This window comes from Barbus barbus, assembly GCF_936440315.1.
Source record: "Barbus barbus genome assembly, chromosome: 44".
NCBI lineage: Eukaryota > Metazoa > Chordata > Actinopteri > Cypriniformes > Cyprinidae > Barbus > Barbus barbus.
In genome coordinates this window covers 6,679,023-6,699,593 of record NC_136722.1, presented here as the reverse complement: position 1 = coordinate 6,699,593, position 20,571 = coordinate 6,679,023, and the positions used below count along the sequence as shown (strand labels likewise).

Below are 20,571 nucleotides of genomic sequence, written 5' to 3'. Positions count from 1 at the left end.
CTGCATGTCAGTAGCAGAATTATACTAAACAGAGAGGAATTGTGTGTGTGTGTGTGTTTTCATAATTTCAGGCACAAAGTCAGGTTAACTTGCTTTGTGTAGGAGAATGTGGTCTTTAGGTTCTGCATATGTGGTAGGGCAACAGACATTACAAGAGTCAGCTGTTCTGCCTTTAACAGGCGTAAAACAAATCCATTTTCACTTGAGTGCCGACACAAGCCAACGACCTGTCAACAAATATTATAATGTCTTTTTTGTACAAGGAGGAAATTCCATAAAATGGAGGAAATGGTCTGGAAAATAAACATTCCCATTCTTTCCTTCTTTTCGGCATATAGAAACATTAATAAAGGCATAATCCATGAGAACAGCTGACAAAACATTTTGGGATAGACTAATGGTACTTTGTGCTTTGGCAACCTCACAAAAGAGATATGCGAACAGCATTACTAGAGCGCAAACCTCAACACTCACAGCTTAGAAATGACACAACAAAGATTCTTGGACTTAGAGACAAATATGTTATCCAAAATATAAACAACCTCTGTCTAATTTTGAGTTTCACAAAAAATTACATAACAACGAAAAAATGGACGCCAATAGTTGTATTGCCATCCATCGCTTTTTTTCTCATCTTGAGCAGAATAGGCTAAAGTAGACAAATTCAGTACAGTGTTATTCTTTGCTAAAATATGGTTGTTAAAATACCAACATTTTAGAAACCAACTACATTTCTCAATTCTTTGATGCCAGATTTGATTCCACTGAGAAAAGTAATAATAGGCTTTCTAGTGTAAGTAAAAAAAGTCAAACAATTATTTAGCTGTTTTTAACTGCTTACAGTATGAAGTGAAGTGACATACTGCCAAGTATGGTGACCCATACTCGGAATTTGTGCTCTGCATTTAACTCATCCAACGTGCACACACACAGCAGTGAACACACACACACCGTGAACACACACCCGGAGCAGTGGGCAGCCATTTATGCTGCGGCGCCCGGGGAGCAGTTGGGGGTTCGGTGCCTTGCTCAAGGGCACCTCAGTCGTGGTATTGAGGGTGGAGAGAGCGCTGGACATTCACTCCCCCCACCTACAATCCCTGCCGGCCCGAGACTTGAACCCGCAACCTTTGGATACGAGTCTGTAACTGGTCCTGACCAAACGTCCACACAGACAGCGCGAGTTCTGAGCGAGATCCAGTTCACGGACTTAAAGCGTGTGTAAAAGGATCAGGACATATCAACCAGTAATTTCATATCCAGTAACGGACGGTAGAAAGTTCAGAAAGTGACAGAATAATCCCACAATTGATCGTTTATTTTTTCCTCACGTGTCTCACCACAATGATTCAAAACGGACACATTTCAAGTGACACGGGAAAAAGACAGAAAACTTAAATGAACTTCAGAAAAGCAGCGCGCACATTTATGGTTAAAAATTAAAGGCAATCAACTGACACTTAAAACGGGAAGCATCACCATTCAAATCAGCAGCAAGAGTCAAAGCTCCACAGTTTAGTAAACGCAGGCAAACTCTTTATTCTTCACTGCGCTGTCTTGACACAATGCGTTGCATTGTAATATGGTAGCTCATTGTTTTGATGCATATATCTGAAAAAAAAAAAAAAAAAAAAAAAAAAAAATGTATATATATATATTTTTTTTTTTTTTTTTTTTTTTTTTTTTTATATATAACTTGAATATATAACTTGAAGTATACTACTTTTTGGTAAGGGTATGCATGTTCCGCTGTGTCTCAGAGCTTGCTCACAGAAATGTCACATGTCAGAGAGTGCAAATACTGTATTGAGGGTGATACTCACCCTCAACTGCTGAACACAAAAGAACATATTTTGAAGAATGTGGGTAACCAAACCGTTGCTGGTCCCCATTGACTACCATAGTATCTTTTATCCATACTGCAGCAATCCATTCTGACAAGCCCAGTCTTCTCTGACTGGTATAACTATGGTAACTATGGTGTTGGTATTGGAAGTCCATGCAATGTTTTTGGCCCTTGCATCAGAAAAAAAGCATCTACTTGACATAACAAAATCACTTAGCCAACTGGCCCTTTACTGGGAGTTTGACTGACTGGCAATCTGACCAATCATAAAGCCGAATCTGACATTTTGTCCGATAAACAAACCAGACAGGAGAGTAGATTAATGTCGGTGGACTTGAACTTGAAAAATTGTGTATTGACGTCTTTACGCAGTTGAAACTAGATACCTTTTGATGTTCATTCATGTTTATTTTGTGCTAGGAAGAGATGATCAGTTCACGTACTGCTTGAACTGAAGCGCTACAGCGATCTGCCACAAAAGTCATTTTTGTATTAGTATGAGACTTTGTTTCATCCCAAAAGTAACCCACTCTGTTTTGTCTGGCTACCTACACAAACTGTATGTTATGACATTCACTTTAACTTACAAACCGGTACAAACCAGTTTGAACAGTATAGGACAAAATTTCAGCAAATGGAAATTTTCCACTAGTGGTATACCGCCCACGCCAAATTGAAAGATTAGGGTTAGGGGTTTTGAAACTTTACGGGACCAATTCTGGCCATTGGGGGTCGGAACGGCAAACTACTATACCTCTGGTGTTTGTTTGTTTGTTTTGAGGCATTGTGTGTGGTGTCTCCTACAACTGTGGCTACCTGTGTGTCTATGTCTGTGTGAGAATGCCAGGCAGAGAGACCTGTTAGAGCCATCTGTGTGTGCTGCAGCAGGTGTGTGTGAGCTCAGGGCTGGCTAGAGACACAGATTTAGAGGAGGAAGTCTGTGTCAGACAGCAGAGATGGATCTCCCCTAAGGGATCTGATAAATAAGGAAAAAATATCTTTGAAAAAGGAAACGCAGCTGTTTCCAAAGGAGAAGTCAAAATATTGGTGTACAACAGCCAAAGTCTTTCTCTCTTTGATTGTGTGCATTCTCTGACATCCACTTGCATAGGCTTCTTCCTCCTGGGAACTCCAGGTAGGACATGTTGTAAGCATAAATGCTAAACTATCCCAAACACGATTAATACCAGTGCAACATCTTGCACATATTGTAAATAATTATAGCTCTATTGCTTAATTTCCCCACATGTGAATGCCAGCCTAAAAAAGATGTGTGTGTGTATATTTGTATGTTTTTCAAGGTTAGCACATCCAGCTTAAGTTTATTTGCACTTTGTCTGATTGTTATTAAAAGTTAAAACAATATAACCTCTTTGGATGACTGATTCAGCACACCACGAGACACTTCATTGTGCTACTGACCATTAAATGAACACACATTCATTGCTGCCTGAAGAAAACAGTGGAGCCATAAATCTAGAGCGCTAACACATTTCCTATTCACTCATGGAGGGCACTGGGTGACATTCCGTCATGGGTGGAGAGAGTGTGCGTACAATATGAGTAAGGTTCGGTTTCTTCCAGAATTGGGTTGATCTGTTTAAAAACACAGGAACTAAATCATTTTCATGACATTAAGTTCTTTTAATAGTTCTTGAACGTCTGCTTTCTTCCACTGATGCGGATGGAACACCTTTATAATATATGTAACAGACCAGTGGTGTGCAGTGGTGTTCTGGAATGAGGAGGCAAAGTCCTCACTGTTTCTTTGTTACTGTTGCCATTAATTTGAGAAATCTGTTCTTGTCAGAAAAGATGACAAGAGCATCATTGTCAAATGAAAATTGTGGCATCCCTGTGATTCTGATAGACATTATACTCACCTATTATCAAAGTTCTTTCTATTAAAGAAATTAATTTTAAAAAGTCTTACAATATTACTACATTTGTATTGACAACATACATTATGAAATATAATTACATCTGGGTAACAGATGCATTACAGCTACAATTGGCATCAAGCTACAAATGACACTTTATGACAGTAATACTATACTTATACTCAAAGCTAACGGTAAACAACCATTGGCTGCTTGTAATACCTTCCGATTGCAATCTAATGTGGATTTTGGTCATGTATTGAGGCACAAATATGTTATTTTAAGCATTTTAGAATAAGCTAATTAGCATTTTACATAAACATCCTTTATTATTGTAAAATTATCCCAAAATCACATACAAATCACATGCTGTCGTAATCATGTCAGCTTCAATTCTAACCGAAATCAAGGAAGGCAAGTGTGAGTGCAAGAAGCCAAGCATGAATTCCAGTGTAACACTTTGTTTTTAACAGCGAAGGAGTATGAGGAAAGATGGAGCAGAAAGTATCAATTACTAGTAGCATTTATTATTTGACAACTGATTTATGATAGAATGTTAAACAACTTCTATAATGTTATAAAGATTGATATTAGTCAGGGTAATTTAATCATTTAAAAGGATTTCAGAGAATAAGAAAAAAAAAAAATCTAAATCTAAAATTTATAATAAACATCCATTTGAACTATTTGCAAATAATATTTTAAAATATGCATTCATTCAATTTTACTTGTATGCCTAATTTGCCAAAAACGGCTCTGTTAATGATTCTTGTCTACAAATTTTGTTGTTTCTTTTGTGTAAAAATGTTATTTATGTCATGGACACTTTTTCTTATTGTTTTTAAACCTTTTAAATGCCTTTTTTTATTACCCTGACTAATATCATTCTATTTCATAACATTGTATGGTAATAAATGTTGCATACCTGTAGGTCTGAACCCAGTGGTGATGGCTCAGCTGTGACCTCACCTAGGGGTCAAAAGTTAACCCAAGAGGATTGGCAGGGAGGTCACGCTCTGCTGTCCACACATCTCTAACTTTGTGCATGAGCATTTCACTTTCAAGCACAGACTTGGTTCAAGCCTTGGCTTTAAGAGTGTTTGACGTCAGGCCATCAGCACGCTAAAGAGAAAAATACCACACTTGGCTTAAAGGAATAAGCAGGGGGTGGTGGTGTGGTCCCTTTTTTCTTCTGTGCTTAATTACTCAGACGTTGACGTGAGACTTCTAAGTTGCTACATGGATGTGATCCATCCAACAAGTGATTTATCATGTAATCAGATGTTGGGTTTGTGGTATCTTCTCACATCGGTTTAACAAACGCCTTCTTATCTGACGAATTCACAGCCCAGAGGCAACTGCACGGCAAGTTTTATTGTCCTGAGATCCTTATTTATTCCTTATTCAATAAGATCCCTGATAACACGAGATGCTTCAGTCAAAGAGAGCAGCTACCTGCAGAGAACGGCACATTCCAGAGAACTGATCGCAGGAACCGGCAGCCGTGGGGGCATGTTTGACGGCTATGGCGTGAGACGCAGAGATAGCATAGGGACTTCACAGCTACGACTGAAACTAAGAGGACATTCCCTGAAAGAAGCTTATCTCCTGACCTCACAATCATCAACTTCAGCGTGTCTGTTTAACTGAGATTAAAACTCGCATTCCTTGTCAGATAATCACTGTCCAAAAATGTTTAGTTCAGAGAACGAGGGGATCTGGCCTTAGGCAACCTGAAATCAAAAGGGATCCTATTTACATTCTCACATTTTATCAGGATGTTTTTTTGAAGGAAATTTTTTTTTGTCTTCATAATCTTGCATCAAAACATAACTTATTTTTGCCTCTTTACTTTTTCATTTTTGGCTGATGTCATATTCCTCAAAGTGACCACTTTTCAATTCACGATTGATAAAATCAAGCTCTGTCCTTCATTATTTTGTTATTTATGAATATTGAAATATAATTTTTTCACATTACAGAGGTAAAATTGCAAAAAACTAACCACCGACCTCCTCTTTGTTTACAGATGTGACATAACCATGTATAGACAAATTACACACAATTGGTAATTATCGGAAAATCTTTTTTATGCATGATTTATGATGATTTTTTTATGCATTTCCTTTTTTTTAGCTTAATTTGTGATAAAAAAAAAAAAAGCTGCTTTAAAGTTAACAATGCATGAATCCTGTGAATCAGGATATTCCAAAAAAAGAGAGAGGGATTTGATCTATGGAGAGGTGATTGGATGGTGTAGTTCATAGAAAGAATGTTTCCAAAGGCAGAGCAAGTTATTACATTCTTATGGTTGGACTAAGATGCATTGTGCACATGAAGACCAGGTACTTGCACGGAGAATGTAATATTTCAGTGCTAAATGACTAAATGTAAATGTGCTAACAAAAGTTCAGCACTGCAGTTCCATTTTACCACATTACATCAATCCAGAATTCTGCCAAATTTTCCTCAAAATGAGTGCAAAAATATCTGCAGATTTCATCTGTGCCTGGCCATTAGTCTCATTTGCTGCGTGTTTTCAACAGTTCTTATCAGTCTGCTGAGTCACCCTTGAGAAAATCCCTTTCCTTCTTTACGGAGCTAAAGCATAACTCAAATTCCTTCCTTAATTTCCATGTTAACGCCCGCATGCAGACTAGAAATGATACAACCCTCCTGTGTCTGTTATCCACGGGCCGTCTTTTCAGAAGAGGTCATCCATGTTGTGCATAACCAGCAGCCAACATCAAACAATTCATTGATTGATTGCGGTCAACTAATTATGTGATAAAATGTGGGTTTAGGAACACATTGTGGTGCAAAACAAACAGCTCAGCCCAGATTTGGAGCTCAGCACACTGAAAGACATTAAGCCCTTTCACACATACAGACTTTTCCGGAAAATTACCGGTAAATTGCCGTAAAGAGATCATGTGTGAACAGGACCTTTTCAAAAATACCGGTAAATTCGTTCCGGCAATTTACCGGTATGAGAAGTTGTAAAATTACCAGTAAATTGCCGGAATTCTGCTGTGTGTGAACGCAGAAGGAAAATTACCGGTATGACCACGTACGAGCTCAGAACGCGCTGACGTAAGACTCTACTCCGGGCCAATCATAACCTTCTGACACAGATGACGCATTCACTCCACACTTTCCCATGTATCCGTCCATGTCCGTCGCACAGACCTCTGCATTTGTGTAACATAACTGTTCACATATACTTAAGAAAAAACCTGGATACTCGCCAGGACGGCCATTTTTGCGCAATTTTGTGTGTATTTGGCCACTTAAGTTCAACAACAAACTACGTAAAATAACTCAATATGGATGTGACTGTGAGCGCTCAGCCTTGAAACAGCCTCTGGAGCGCGCGAGTACCGATTGGCTTAAAAAGACGTGCAAATTATAAAATTTTGTGACGATGCAACAATGACCCGATTAAGCAAGTTACAATTTTGTTAACTGTCCCGAAATGTGAGCGAAAGTCTTGGATCGGATGCGATGCGCTGTTGTGAAACCACTTTGATAGAGAAGACCCGGACCAGCTGAATCACTCACACTGTTTTCAAATGACTGATTTAATCTGCTAGTTTGTGTGGATTTATTTACTCATATAACCTACTTGCTCTCTTGAATAAATGTTTGCAGGAATTCCCCTCATTACTGGCCCACCAATGTGATCGGCTGAATGCTCCGTTACCTCTCCCTCCTCTAATCACATGCCGGATCCATCACCCCGCTTTGTTCCGGGACCTTGAAATTTTCAAATTAAGCACTGGTTTGTAGTCATCTAGTATGATGTCTCTGGGACAAAAGCAGCTGCATGAATGCAAAAGTTTGAAACAAAAATTAAACCATCAACAAAAAGACTGACAGCCATTGGAGGTTAACAATGTGACAGAATTTACCAGTATTTTGGAATGGATGTGTGAATGGTGCTTTTCCGGAAAAAAGACGGAATGTCGTTGCCTGTGTGAACAGCGCATTTTTGAATTTACCGGTAAAGTCGTTCCGGTAATTTTATGGCAATTAACTGGTATTACTGTGTGAAAGGGGCTATTATTAAGAGCGGAAGAACGAAATGAAAGCGCATTGTGATATACAGGATTCATATAGTTATATAAGAAGCTAGGATTGTCTAGACCTTGTTAAGCTCCTGAGAAACCCCCTAAAACTCTGTTTGTGGGTCACTTTTACTATTTTACAGGCCTAAAGCGAAGCTTACCTCTGCTCTCTTGGGTGGCTGTTGACTTTGCTAAGTGGAGAAATGACAGCTGGGCTCTAGTTAAGACGTGAGCTGTGGAAAAGAATGACTTTGAAATGCGTATATGTTTGTATGAGACAGTTACAGGAGGAAATGTGAGTGAGCACAAAAGATCCAGGTGGAAAAAGGCAATGATGGGCCAAAGGAGAGAAAACTGGAATGCTTTTTTCCCAATGGATTTTCCCTGGATTACTAGAAGATCCCCCTTATCCAGAAAAAAAAGACAAATACACAATATTACCAGTGCAAACAAGAGATGGGAGTTTCCTCAAAATTCTCTGTGCCAAGAAAAGCTTAGGGCATCCTCTACCCTTCTATAAACAGAGCAAGACTGGTGAGGAAGAATTGGGAGAATTAGGAACATCAAGAACACTGAATGTTCCTGAATCTGTCACAAAGATCACTCAAACTCAATCCGTCAAACTCAGAGTTTGGCTCAAGCGAACCTCTGCATGTAACATGCTTCCATTTGTATGACGTGACATTGTCAATTAGGATATAATTTAGTTTTTCTGTAGACATGGGGACCATAAAAATTAAATAATAAGAAATAGAATTATATTTATTTTGATGTGATTATTATTTATCTATTGTTATTTGGCGTTAAATTTAAGGTTAACATATTTTAAATGTACTAAAGTGCAACTTCATCATTATAAATGTGTAATCACAAATAAGCACATTTTGCAATGTAATTTTGTAATATTATATAATAGTGTATATAATAGTATAGTAATATAAAAGTATTTCCATACTAGGTACTAATTGATTAACCTTTTTTCCAAAGCTTCTAAAAAGGCAAAAAGCATCATATATCATAAAAGTCTGCATGGCTTATGTGCAATTATTATACTTTATGCCACAGCCATATCACCCTGCAGCCCAAGACTTGTTGCCCACTGAAGCTAAGCAGGGTTGAGCCTGGTCCTGGATGGGAGACCTCAGGTGAAAACTAGGTTGCTGTTGGAAGAGGTGTTAGTGAGGCCAGCAGGGGGTGCTCAACCTGTGGTCTGTGTGGGTCCTAACGCCACGGTATAGTGACGGGGACACTATAGTGTCAAAAAGCACCATCTTTCGGATGAGACGTTAAACCGAGGTCCTGACTCTCTGTGGTCATTAAAAATCTCATGGCACAAAGAGTACGGGTGTAACCCCGGTGCCCTGGCCAAATTCCCTCCACTGGCCTCTATCATGGCCTCCTAATAATCCCCATACACTTGATTGGCTCAATGACTCTCTCTTCTCTCCACCTGTAGCTGGTGTGTGGTGCGCGCACTGGCGCCGTTGTAGTGTGGCTGCTGTCGCATCATCCAAGTGGATGCTGCACACTGGTGGAGGTTGAGGAGAGACCCCCCCACATGATTGTAAAGCGCTTTGCGTACAGCAATACACAATAAAGCGCTATATAAATGCATCATTCATTCATTCATATATGTATATTTATTACTCTTATATTTCAACTGTTTTAGAGTCATATAGCAGGTTTGTATTGGAAACAGACCTTAACTCTGATAATCTTCCCAGTTCTCAAATCTCATATCTGCAAATATTCCAATAAATCAAGTTTTAGTGTTTAACTGAAATTTGAGAGCTACATTAGAGGGGAAGCTTTTAAGTGAATGACAATGTCATGTTTGGTCTGTTTCTCACACAAACCTATTGTACAGCTTTAGAAAACCTGCAGTATAATACATGAGTCATTTACTTATGATGCTTTCTATCTAATTTTTCATTCTTTCACAGTGTGAAAAAGTATAAACATTCTGCCTAACATTGAGCTCCACAAAGACATTAAGAACAAAAATCTAAATTTGTAGGTAATAATAATGGTGTACAACACACTAGTGTTGTTTCTCTTTAGTGCGGAAATCCTGACTAATTATGAAGCCACACCATAAAAAGGAAATTTGTACTACTTTTCCTACAGTCATAAGGTGATTCACATTGCCTGGCTATTTTTGAATGTGATAAAACACTGGTCAGTTTCTGTATGCAAATATGCTTCCTTTTTCTCCTACATTTGGAGCTTAGTCATAGGTGTTCTAGATGGATGACTGCAGTAAATGACCATGAAGAATCACCACTTGAATCATAGACAAATCACATAAAACCAGTTATATGACTTCCCTTACAAGAGTCTAGAACAAAACCATATTAAAATACTAGTGCAAAACGATCCGATCTGTCCTGTCCTCAGATGTCCAATAACTTTGACTGAAATGAGTCACTGAAACACACTGCTAAAGCCACTTCAAGCCTGTCTCAGGTAACAAACTGCTGGTCAGTTGATATAAAATTCTGCTAACGTCCTGCTTACTTACAACAACTAGAATGTCGCAACTCACACAAAAGCATCTCTGGCAACTGACCCAACAATTGGCCCATAGCTGCAGTGAGCAGAGCCAGAAGAATTTGTATTGTTATAATTAACTTAATTGGGCAACTCCTGCCCCTGTAGAGGGAAGTTCACATAAACAAGTGAATCTTGGACACGAATACTCCCTCCATTAATGAGGTCTGTGTTTACTGACGCAAACCACACAGATTCCCTGAGCATAAACAGACCCGTGGTTTGACACTGTGCTCCGGGTCAGTGTAGGCTTGATAGATGTCAGTTAAAAAAGTGTTGAAGGGTGATATGCAACAAAAATCTAATGAGCAGCACCATCATTCGTCTGGTACCGATGAATATACAAAGGTACTTTAATCACCACGATAAATGCGCAAAATACAATTTATATATTAAAATATTTTTGCTTAGTGAGCTCAAAGAGACCTGACAGGCCTTGACAATACAATGTGCACTCCAGTGAAAGTTTTTATTAAATGCCTCAGTCCTACAAGCTATAGTAAACATTGCCATAGAAAAATCTAAACAACATCAAACATTATCACTCCAAGCAACAAAATAATAATAAACATTTTAGAATGATAGCCTGCACATTTAAGCTATTGAAATGGGGGAATGTATTTTTTAAAAGAATAAGATTCATTATAAGAAATAATGTATTTGCATGCAAATGTTTTACAAACGCAAAGGCCACAAAAACTTCACACTTAAAATGTGTTAATGTCATTGCATTAGATAACAAAATATAAAAGTACCAAAAATTATTAAAACATTTTTAAAAGAGCACCTCAAAAAATATATTTGTTCAGCTCTAAAATTATAGTCAAAGCAAATATCCTGCATGCTGAAAATAAAAAAACATAAAAAGAGTATTTGTTCACTAAAGTCACACACATGCCTGAATGTCATCACACTAGATAACAAAGTACAGTTTTCTGAGCCATTTTGACTGGCTTTTTTTAGTGGATGTATGAAGTCAGTTCTCCTCAAGTTCACACAGGTGTTAGATGTCTTAACAGAGATCATCACATTCACTGTGAACATAGAAGTGCCTGAATACTACTGTATATTTTAATTTATTAAACAATAGCCTATACAATATCTAAAATCATTTACAGTATGTTTTTGTTATATAGCTATTTGCTTGAAAAGTGTGCTTGAGCTATCTTTTTTGATTGAATAATACATGACACCGAGATGCTCAACAGAACTCATAAATCAATGATTAAAACATTATTTAAATTCTTAATAAATTGTTGATCAATTAGACCCGTATGGATACTGAGATGGCATCGTGTTTATCAAAATAGACACAAGAGTGAAAAAAGAAATGTAAAAGTCCAACTTACCTAAATTGACCAAACTCATGACCATGTCCGCGTCATGCAGGAACTCTGTGTCATGAAGTGAAGCTAAAGCGGGTCTTGTGGTGGTGAACAGTGATCTGTACTGATCCACGTCGCTCTTCTCTTCAGTGGACATGCTGTTGTACAGATCCAGCATGAAGAGGGGTGCTGAATTGTATTTGCCGCTGTTCAGATGCGGTCTGGGTCTGTGGTTCAGTCCCAGTATGGACAGAATCTCTTTCTGCATCTCTCTCTTCTCCTGAGTTCGTAACCTCCGATGCATGAAGTTGGGCTGAAGCTCAGATCCGTCCAGTACAGAACTGCTACCTGCCAAATAAAAGCTCCACAAGAAGCCCAGCAGAGCAAACCAGAAGCTTGTCATCTTTACATCCAGTCTGTGATGATGATGATGAGGGTGTATTAACTTCTAAATATAAAATCACTTGGAAGCCAATGTTTTCCCCTTTTCTCTTCTGCTTCAAGCCATAGGATCTTACAGCTAGGTTCTTCAAATGTGGACCATTTTGCTTGCATGGTTCATGATTACATTATGGGGTCTTCAGATCTGTGCTGGTTTCTGGGTTCTTTACAGCACAAGTGCATAGATGGTTTTCTGAAGGAATATAAAGTTATTGAATATGTTATTCTATGGCATCAGGCTGTAAAGCCCCTGAGCTGTAGCTGTAAACTATATAAAACAGTATTATCCTGTGCAAAACAATGGCAGCTGTTGTCCAGGTTGTTTTTCAATTCGCAAAATCTCCATCAATTCTTCGGCGTGATGCTTCGCTCCGGACAGAAGACAGCTGGAAACTTCTGTGTGTCCCATCAAATGTGAAGTGACTTGTGAATAAAGAAAAAGTTATCCGTCACTTTTACATGTTTATATATCCTCTCCGTTCAGTTCTTTGATTTGACCTCAGACTGATCCCCACAGAGTGTGTTTGTAGAGTGGACAGCGCGTCTGTCTCAGACGCTTTTTAGATAACGGAGCTGAAGCAGGTAGACGCGTCTCGAGCCCGCCCCAGTACGCGCGTCCAGAGGTGGAGCTTTAGAAGACAGTTTTAACATCCTCAAACTCGTCTTTATGTGGGCTACGTGTCTTCTTTGTTAACGTAGATGACCATTTCAGGTGTCTACAATTTGCCTACGAGCGACGCGACGCGGGCGCATTCAACTTTTAATAGCGCGTCGATGACAATGCCATGTAAATGCGTCGTTTCATATTCGTTTATTAAAACAAAAGCGTTCAAGTTCTGTCGCGCAGTCGAAAAAGAGTTCAAATAGTTAGTTTAACGCCTTTTTAAAATGGGCTAGACGACGCAAACCAAGGACCAAGGAAGCCTCACGCATGTGTAAGTTACAGCAGCACACGTGTAACGTTAGGCTACTTTAGTGTGCATGCACTGAGTAGAACATTGTTAGTTGGGTTTATCATAGGTGTAGACGCGTAAACAATGCTGGCTAGTAAACTCTTTTGACCGATATTCGCTCGTGAAAGGATACCCGAAAGGCTTGTGGGTAATTATCCGAGTGATTAAAGTTAGGCTACTTCTAAATATCTCCTCAAAATAATAAATGAACTTGCGCTATGTAATCGAGGCATTTTATGGCCAAAGCATGACCCCTAACGACACAGAAAATAACCGCAAGAGGCTGAGGAAAACAAGCAGGACCAAACAGTACAGTTTAATGGTGTTAGCTACCATTCATTCATGGCACTGTGGTAATTGTGTTCTTGTACCATGATAGAATTTGTTTTTGGACATATATTCCTTAAGCACTGTAATTTCATGGTACATACAGTAATCAATCAGTAAAAAACATTATGATTGGAAAAAATGTTCCATGATACCACTACATGCATACATTTTTGTAAAGGTAAATATAGGGGGGTTTTTTGGGTGCATGCTTGACAGGTCACTAGAACCTGTATACTGAACTTGATTATTGTTTTATCTTGTGTAAAATCTTGATCACCTATCTTAGGTATTTTTAAAGGAGTTCTCTGATGTTTGAGATTACAGACATCACATCAGACAGAAAACTGATGCTTGCGGTCAGGGTCAGGTGCAATGCTTTAAAGATGAGACACTCACTGAACTTACTATAATAAGAGAGATAATTTAGATGTTTATGTTATGGAGACTGATTTCAGAAAACACACACACAAATTCACACACTATGTTGTGTCTGGTGAGATTCAGATTGATAAAATGGCTGTGAGTTGTTATCTCTCTAAGTGGCTAATCTTATCTAGCGGGGCAGAAAAGCATGCATCAAAGCGACACAAATCAATGCCAGCCACCCCCTTCCCTTCCCTTCATCAGTCCAATCACTGATATCACTTACTCACACACTCACACACACACACACACAAAGAGCGAGAGAGAAAGAGAGACTGGTTTCCATGCTTTATGGGGACATTCCTTTGACATAATGGTACTGTAAAAAAAAAATGCAAACTGCATTTTTTATTCCCTTATTTTACCCTTACCCCTCACACAAAACTTTCTGCATTTTTGGATTTTCACAAAAAAAAAAAAAAAAATGGTATTATGGGTTAATGGTATAAGCTGTTGCCCTCATGGGGACCAAGTAGTGATACCAGTAATGTTTGACCTTGTGGAGACAGTTGGTCCCCATAATATGGAAAATACCAGGTACACACACACACATTTGTGCAAAATTTAAATTGAAAAAAATAATAGCATTTTGCGCAAGTTGGATAGACTTCAATTTCTATCTGGGTAAGAATTGATATGCATTCTTTTAGGCAAAAGTAGTTTATGTGATTTGTACACTATATTTTAAATCTTCTAATATAATAAGATATGACAGATATGAATACTATATAAACAAATAAAAATGTTGAAAAAAATAAATGAATAAAAATTTTGGATTCAATATAATTAGGTTTATGGTAAGGTGCTTACAGGTAAGGTGATTAGAGCCAATCAGAAAACCTTAAAATACTTACTGTTTTAATAAGACATAAACAATATGCTTGTTAGTGTTGAGTGTGACTGTGAAAAAATGTATATAAACTTTTAAAACTTTGTTGCCACATGGTAAATGTAAAACCTAGAATGAGTGTAAAACTGACAAGAACTAAATATTTTTTTGATAATCAACATAACGCCGCAAATTTTGTTGTTTTAACTTTTAACGTTTCAAATTCACCTGTATTATTCCTTTACATTTTGGATCACTATGAACTGCCCTTTTGTGGAAAAGCAATTAAGATATTTTTTAAGACACTTTACAGAGAGAATGAAAAAAAAAAATACCATAGAGGTTTGGCGGAACATGAGGGTAAAAAATAACAGAATTTTCATTTTTGAGTCAACTAGTCCTTGAAGACAGAAAGAATCTTAAGCAGTGAAAGGAAACAGACAGCGACAAGATAAGTGGGTTAAGCGAGATAAAAGCTAAGCATTCCTCTGTAAATGTATTTCAATTGATAGCTGAAAGTGTTAAACACACACTTGCTCACAGCCATAAGACAAAATGTGTGTACAGCATGCCATTTCACCAATTATTGCATTCCACTGGACCATCTGCAAAAGCAAGATGCTAATGTAGTTGTTTGTTTTCATGGTAACTTTAAAATACATGGCTGTAACAGGTTGACTTGAAATGATCAAAAAATGGCACAATCTTTTCAGGGGATCCAATCACAGGAAGGAAGAGAGTAAAGAGCATTATTAAGGAATGCAAAAGTGCAGCATTCATGTTTGAACTCATCCATTCTTCAAGGGTCAGTTACTAGTTGGCTGTCAGTAGCATGATGAATGACCTGTGCGTTAGTCTGTGTGGGGTCAGTTAACATACTAACTTTCCTGTCATCTTACTGTCTAGATAAAGCCTCACTTTAAAGACACACATGCACTCACACATATCCATTCTTTTTTATATGTACCTTAGAAGGATATGAAACATTTTTTTAAATGTTTGCTTGACCCCTTTATTCCTGCAAATATAAAGGTTTTAACAAAGAACAAAGTTTTGAGAGTTGGTAAACAAGTTTGCAGGTTTGAGCACTGTAAGGATAAATCCAAAGTTCAGTCGTGAAACTCTAGATGGCGCAGACCATAGTTTCTAACTCAGTCTGATATAATCACTTCATTACTCACATGGCACAGCGAATTGGTTTCTTTTCACATTAGCAACCAATGAGCTGCTGCTTAACATTCAAATACCTGGCTAGAGCTTGCTGTAACAGTTGCAGCACACTTCAGAAACCCTCCCGAACTTCCCCAGCTCCACCTTTATAGTAGGGATGTGCATCTCCAACTTAGCCCGATGCGGTACACATCTCAATGCATAGCCAACGATATGATACATTAGCCATACATATGAAGCAGCTACCAGTGTGATGCGAAACGATTCACCCCTATTATGATGCAGTGTGATCCAATTTCGATTCAACACAATGCGATTCAATGCAATACGATGCAATGGGGGAAATAATAGATGATGCTATGCAATTCAATATGGTACAGTTAGTTTGCTTTGGTTCAGACAGACATCGATGTTAATCTAGAGTGCCCTCCATAAGTATTGGAACAGTAAAGACAAAATTGCTCTGTTGGCTGTGGAGTCAAGACATTTGCAAATATGATTAAAAGATGAATATGAGACAAAACTACAGAATGTCACATTTTATTATTAGCCGTTTCAACACATATATGTTTTACCAAATAAAAAGAACAGCACTTTTAGAGTTCATCCCACTCATTGATGTGAGCATAAGTATTGGGACAGTTGAACATAAGGCAGATACAAAAGATTAAAAGCTATTATTTAGTTGCAGATCCCTTGCGCACAATCACAGCAGTGAGTCTGTGACCCATAGACATCACCAGACTCTTGGTCTCATCCTTTGAAATACTTTTCCCAGCCTTTAATGCAGCCAATTCCAATTGTTGCTTGTTTTGGGGAGTTTCTGCCTTTACTCTCCTCTTCAGCTGGTAAAATTCATGTTCAATCAGATTTAAATCTGGAGATTGACTTTGGCAATCTAAGACTTTCCATTTCTTTGCCCTTATAAATTCCTTGACTGAACTGGCAGGGTGTTTTGGGTCATTGTCCTGATGCAATATGAAGCACTTCCCAAAGAATCTGGTGGCATTTTCTTGAATATTGGTAGGCAATATGGTTTTGTACACTTCCAAATTCATTCTGCTACTGTCATCATACAAAAGTTGAGAGGGCCTGTTCTAGAGACAGCCATGCATGCCCATGCCACAACACTGTCACGGATCTGTCTGTCACGATGCACTCACGCACCTGGTTCCACCTAGCGAATCATTGAGCACACCTGCACATCATCAGTTCCACTCATCAGCCATGCCACAAAAGCACACACCTCAGCAGCAGTCTTGGTCCGATCTCGTTTACACGTTGGTTCTATCACCTTGTACAATCAAAGTGACTTACCTGTGGTACTTACCTGAACTCTCTTCCTCCAGTTGTGCATTCCATCTGCAGCTCCAACCCCCACGCTGAGGTGTGTACTTCCAGTCCCCCAGTCCTCCTGTTCTCCTGGTCCCCGTCTCCGCAAGTTCCTGTAAGGCAAATAGTTCCTGTTACTCGCAGTATTCATCTCCTAGGACAACTCTGTGTTGGATTACTCACCCGAAGTTCCCCGTCTTCACTCCTGAGCTCCCCTGTTCAATAAACTACTCATAGTTTAATACTTACCTCTGTGTCCTGTTCAGTACACGTAACAGAAGATTGGACCTACTACTGAACATGAGGCTTGAGTGAGCTTCAATCAATGTGGGTCCCAGGAAAGAGGATGAACTTACTGAAGGAGGTATTTTGTTGTCTTTTCAGAATGGCAGATGTGTGGAGGATTATGTGGAGGAATTCATCACCATAAATTACCGAGCTATCTGCAGTGACCTCACACTCATAGAGGGTTTCTGAGTTGGGCTGGATGAGGAGATCCAGATGATGATGCCATTAGGTGATCCCAGCTGGTGCTTGGCCCAATATATAAACTTCGCCCTATGGATAGCCGGATCCTCATATCTCATAGGGGAAAAGGAGGACCCACCAGCTCCAGATCCCAACCCATCAACTGCTCCTCATTCAAGCCCTCCACCTTCCGTGATTCCCTCATGCCTGCCATCCGTGACAAAATCTGTGTTCCCACGGGCCCGGAAGTGGGTCTCAAATAGCGCTGACCTGAAGGCGAAGGTACTGGACCCGTCCATAACATCTGTCAGGTCAGCGCTAAGATCTAGCCCCCATCTCCCAAGCCAGCCGCCACCCTCGGTGAAGTCTGTGTCCCCGCCATCTGCGGAGAAGTCTGTGCCCATACCGCCACCCGGGATTCTCCCTCCGTGTCCCAAATCCACCGTTATTCACGGCCCACGCAAGCCCGCCGACAGACGCTCACGTGCCTTTGGGCATATTGGTAGAATTTGGATTCCAGAGTCTGTTCCTGTATCCGCTCCTCGACAGTGCCCTCCAGTGCCAGCTCCTCACAAGAGCCCTCCTGCGCCTCTGCTGGTTCCGCCCAGCCCTCCTTCGTCTCCGCTGGTTCCGCCCAGCCCTCCTTCGTCTCAGCTGGTTCCGCCCAGCCCTCCTGCATCTCCGCTGGTCCCGTCCAGCTCCGTGCTTCCCAAGTGCCCCCAAGAGTCCGTGCTGCCCAAGCGCCCCCAAGAGTCTGCGCTTCCAGAGCGCCTCCGAGTGTCCGCGTTTTTAGAGCGCCCTCCTATGTCTCCGCTGTCCCATCCAGCTCCGCGCTGCCCGAGCCCCCACAAGAGTCTGCGCAGCCCGAGCGCCCTCAAGTGCCCGCTCCTCCAGAGCGACCACCAGATTCCTTCCAGAAGAGGAAGATCCCTAAGTTTATAAAAAAAATTTGAGGGGGGTCATATACCCGTGATCCTGGTAGCCATAGTGGCCATGCTCAGGACATTGGTCAGGGCCACTATGGTTCAACCGCCATGGCCATCCAAGCTCCCTGCTCCACCATGGCTGTCTGGCCTCCATCCTCCACTGTGGTCGCCATGGCTCCCCGAGCATCCAGTCCCGCCATGGCCGTCCGAGCTCCCAGACCCGCCATGGCTCCCTGAGTCTCCTGATCTGCCATGGCTCCCCGAGCATCCAGTCCCGCCATGGCTCCCCAACTCTCCTGTCCCGCCATGGTCTCCCGAGTCCCTGGATCCGCCCTGGAGGCTTCCCCTGTGTCCCTGCCCTGCACCAGCCTCCAGGGCACCCACCCCCCCTCCCCGATGTTATTATTACGGTGCGAGTCGCACCTTCCGGGAGGCCGAGGTAATGTCACGGATCTGTCTGTCACGATGCCCTCATGCACCTGGTTCCACCTAGCCAATCATTGAGCACACCTGCACGTCATCAGTTCCACTCATCAGCCACGCCACAAAAGCACACACCTCAGCAGCAGTCTTGGTCCGATCTCATTTACACGAAGTGGACTCTACCGTTGGTTCTATCACCTTGTACAATCGAAGTGACTTACCTGTGGTACTTACCTGAATTATCTTCCTCCAGTTGTGCATTCCATCTGCAGCTCCAACCCCCACGCTGAGGTGTGTGCTTCCAGTTCTCCTGGTCCCTGTCTCCGCAGGTTCCTGTAAGGCAAATAGTTCCTGTTACCCCCAGTATTCATCTCATAGGACAACTCTGTGTTGGATTACTCACCCGAAGTTGCCCGTCTTCACTCCTGTTCAATAAACTACTCCTAGTTTAATACTTACCTCTGTGTCCTGTTCAGTACACGTAACAGACACCACCTCCACCATGCTTTACAGACGAGGCTGTATGCTTGGGATCATTGCAGTTCCCTTTTTTTTCTCCACATTTTTTCTTTCCTGTCACTTAGATAAAGGTTCATCTTTGTCTCATCGGTCCATAAACACAGTTCCAAAACTCTTCTGGCTCACCTTTGTGCTTTTTTGCAAACTCTAATCTTGCCTTTCTATTTTTGGTGCTGGTCAGAGGTTTGCATCTTGTAATTCTGTGTCAAAGTCTCCTGAGGACAGTAGATTGTCAGAGCATCACCCCAGCTTTCTAGAAGTTGTTGGTGATTTTACAGACATGACTTTTAGGATTCATGTTCACAGCTTTTATGATTTGTCTGTCATCAACTACTGTTGTTTTCTCAGCCGATCAGGTCGTTGCTGGTGTCGCTGGTGGTTTCCAAACTCTTGATTTCTCCATGCCCTTTGTTTTTGCTAGAGCTCTAACTGACTTCCCCTTTTTTTTTTTTTTTTTTTTTTTTTTTAGCATCCACATTGCTTGCTTTTCTCTCGAAGTCAGCTCCCTCGTCTTCATCCTGGTTTGTGTGTGTCATCATCGAATGCAAGATTCAGAATGCAGAAGTACTGGATATAACTGATTCGACACATTCCCTGCTTTTAATATCTGAAGAATTAATGCAATAGGACACAGCTGATCACTTAGAAAGACCTGTGAGGCAACTGTTCCAATACTTATGCTCACATCAGATAGGGGGATGAAACTCTAAAAGTGCTGAACTTCTTAGCTGGTAAAACATCTATGTGTTGAATCACCCAATAATAAAATGTGACATTCTGTAGTTTTGTCTCATATTCATCTTTTAATCATATTTGTAAATGTCTTGACTCCACAGCCAACAGAGCAATTTTGTCTTTACTGTTCCAATACTTATGGAGGGCACTGTATATTCTATGCAACTCCCAGGACACGCCTCGTTCTCCGTAGTGTTGTGATAGCCTGCGTCATATTCACGTAGCAGCAGTGGTGATTGAACGTGCTTGAGAAACAGTTTACAGAGGATAAATCAATCTACATATGAAATATTGGCCACAAATTATTGGTCACTTTCTAAATGATAAAATTATTGTGCGTCTACTAATAATTAT

At 40.3% G+C, this 20,571-nt stretch overlaps 1 protein-coding gene across 2 annotated transcripts in view; it reads right to left on the bottom strand.

The window, feature by feature from the left end:
- Nucleotides 1–12,689, bottom strand: part of bmp6 (bone morphogenetic protein 6) — a 48,018-nt gene extending 35,329 nt beyond the window's left edge. Inside the window, exon 1 of one of the 2 annotated variants that reach the window (XM_079406089.1) lies at nt 11,693–12,689. In XM_079406089.1, the coding sequence (XP_079262215.1) occupies nt 11,693–12,071 (379 nt within the window). In that variant the 5' untranslated portion in view covers nt 12,072–12,689. The remainder of the gene's footprint in view (nt 1–11,692) is intronic. The other variant, XM_079406090.1, reaches the window with a different exon arrangement.
- Between the last annotated feature and the right edge of the window lie 7,882 nt (nt 12,690–20,571).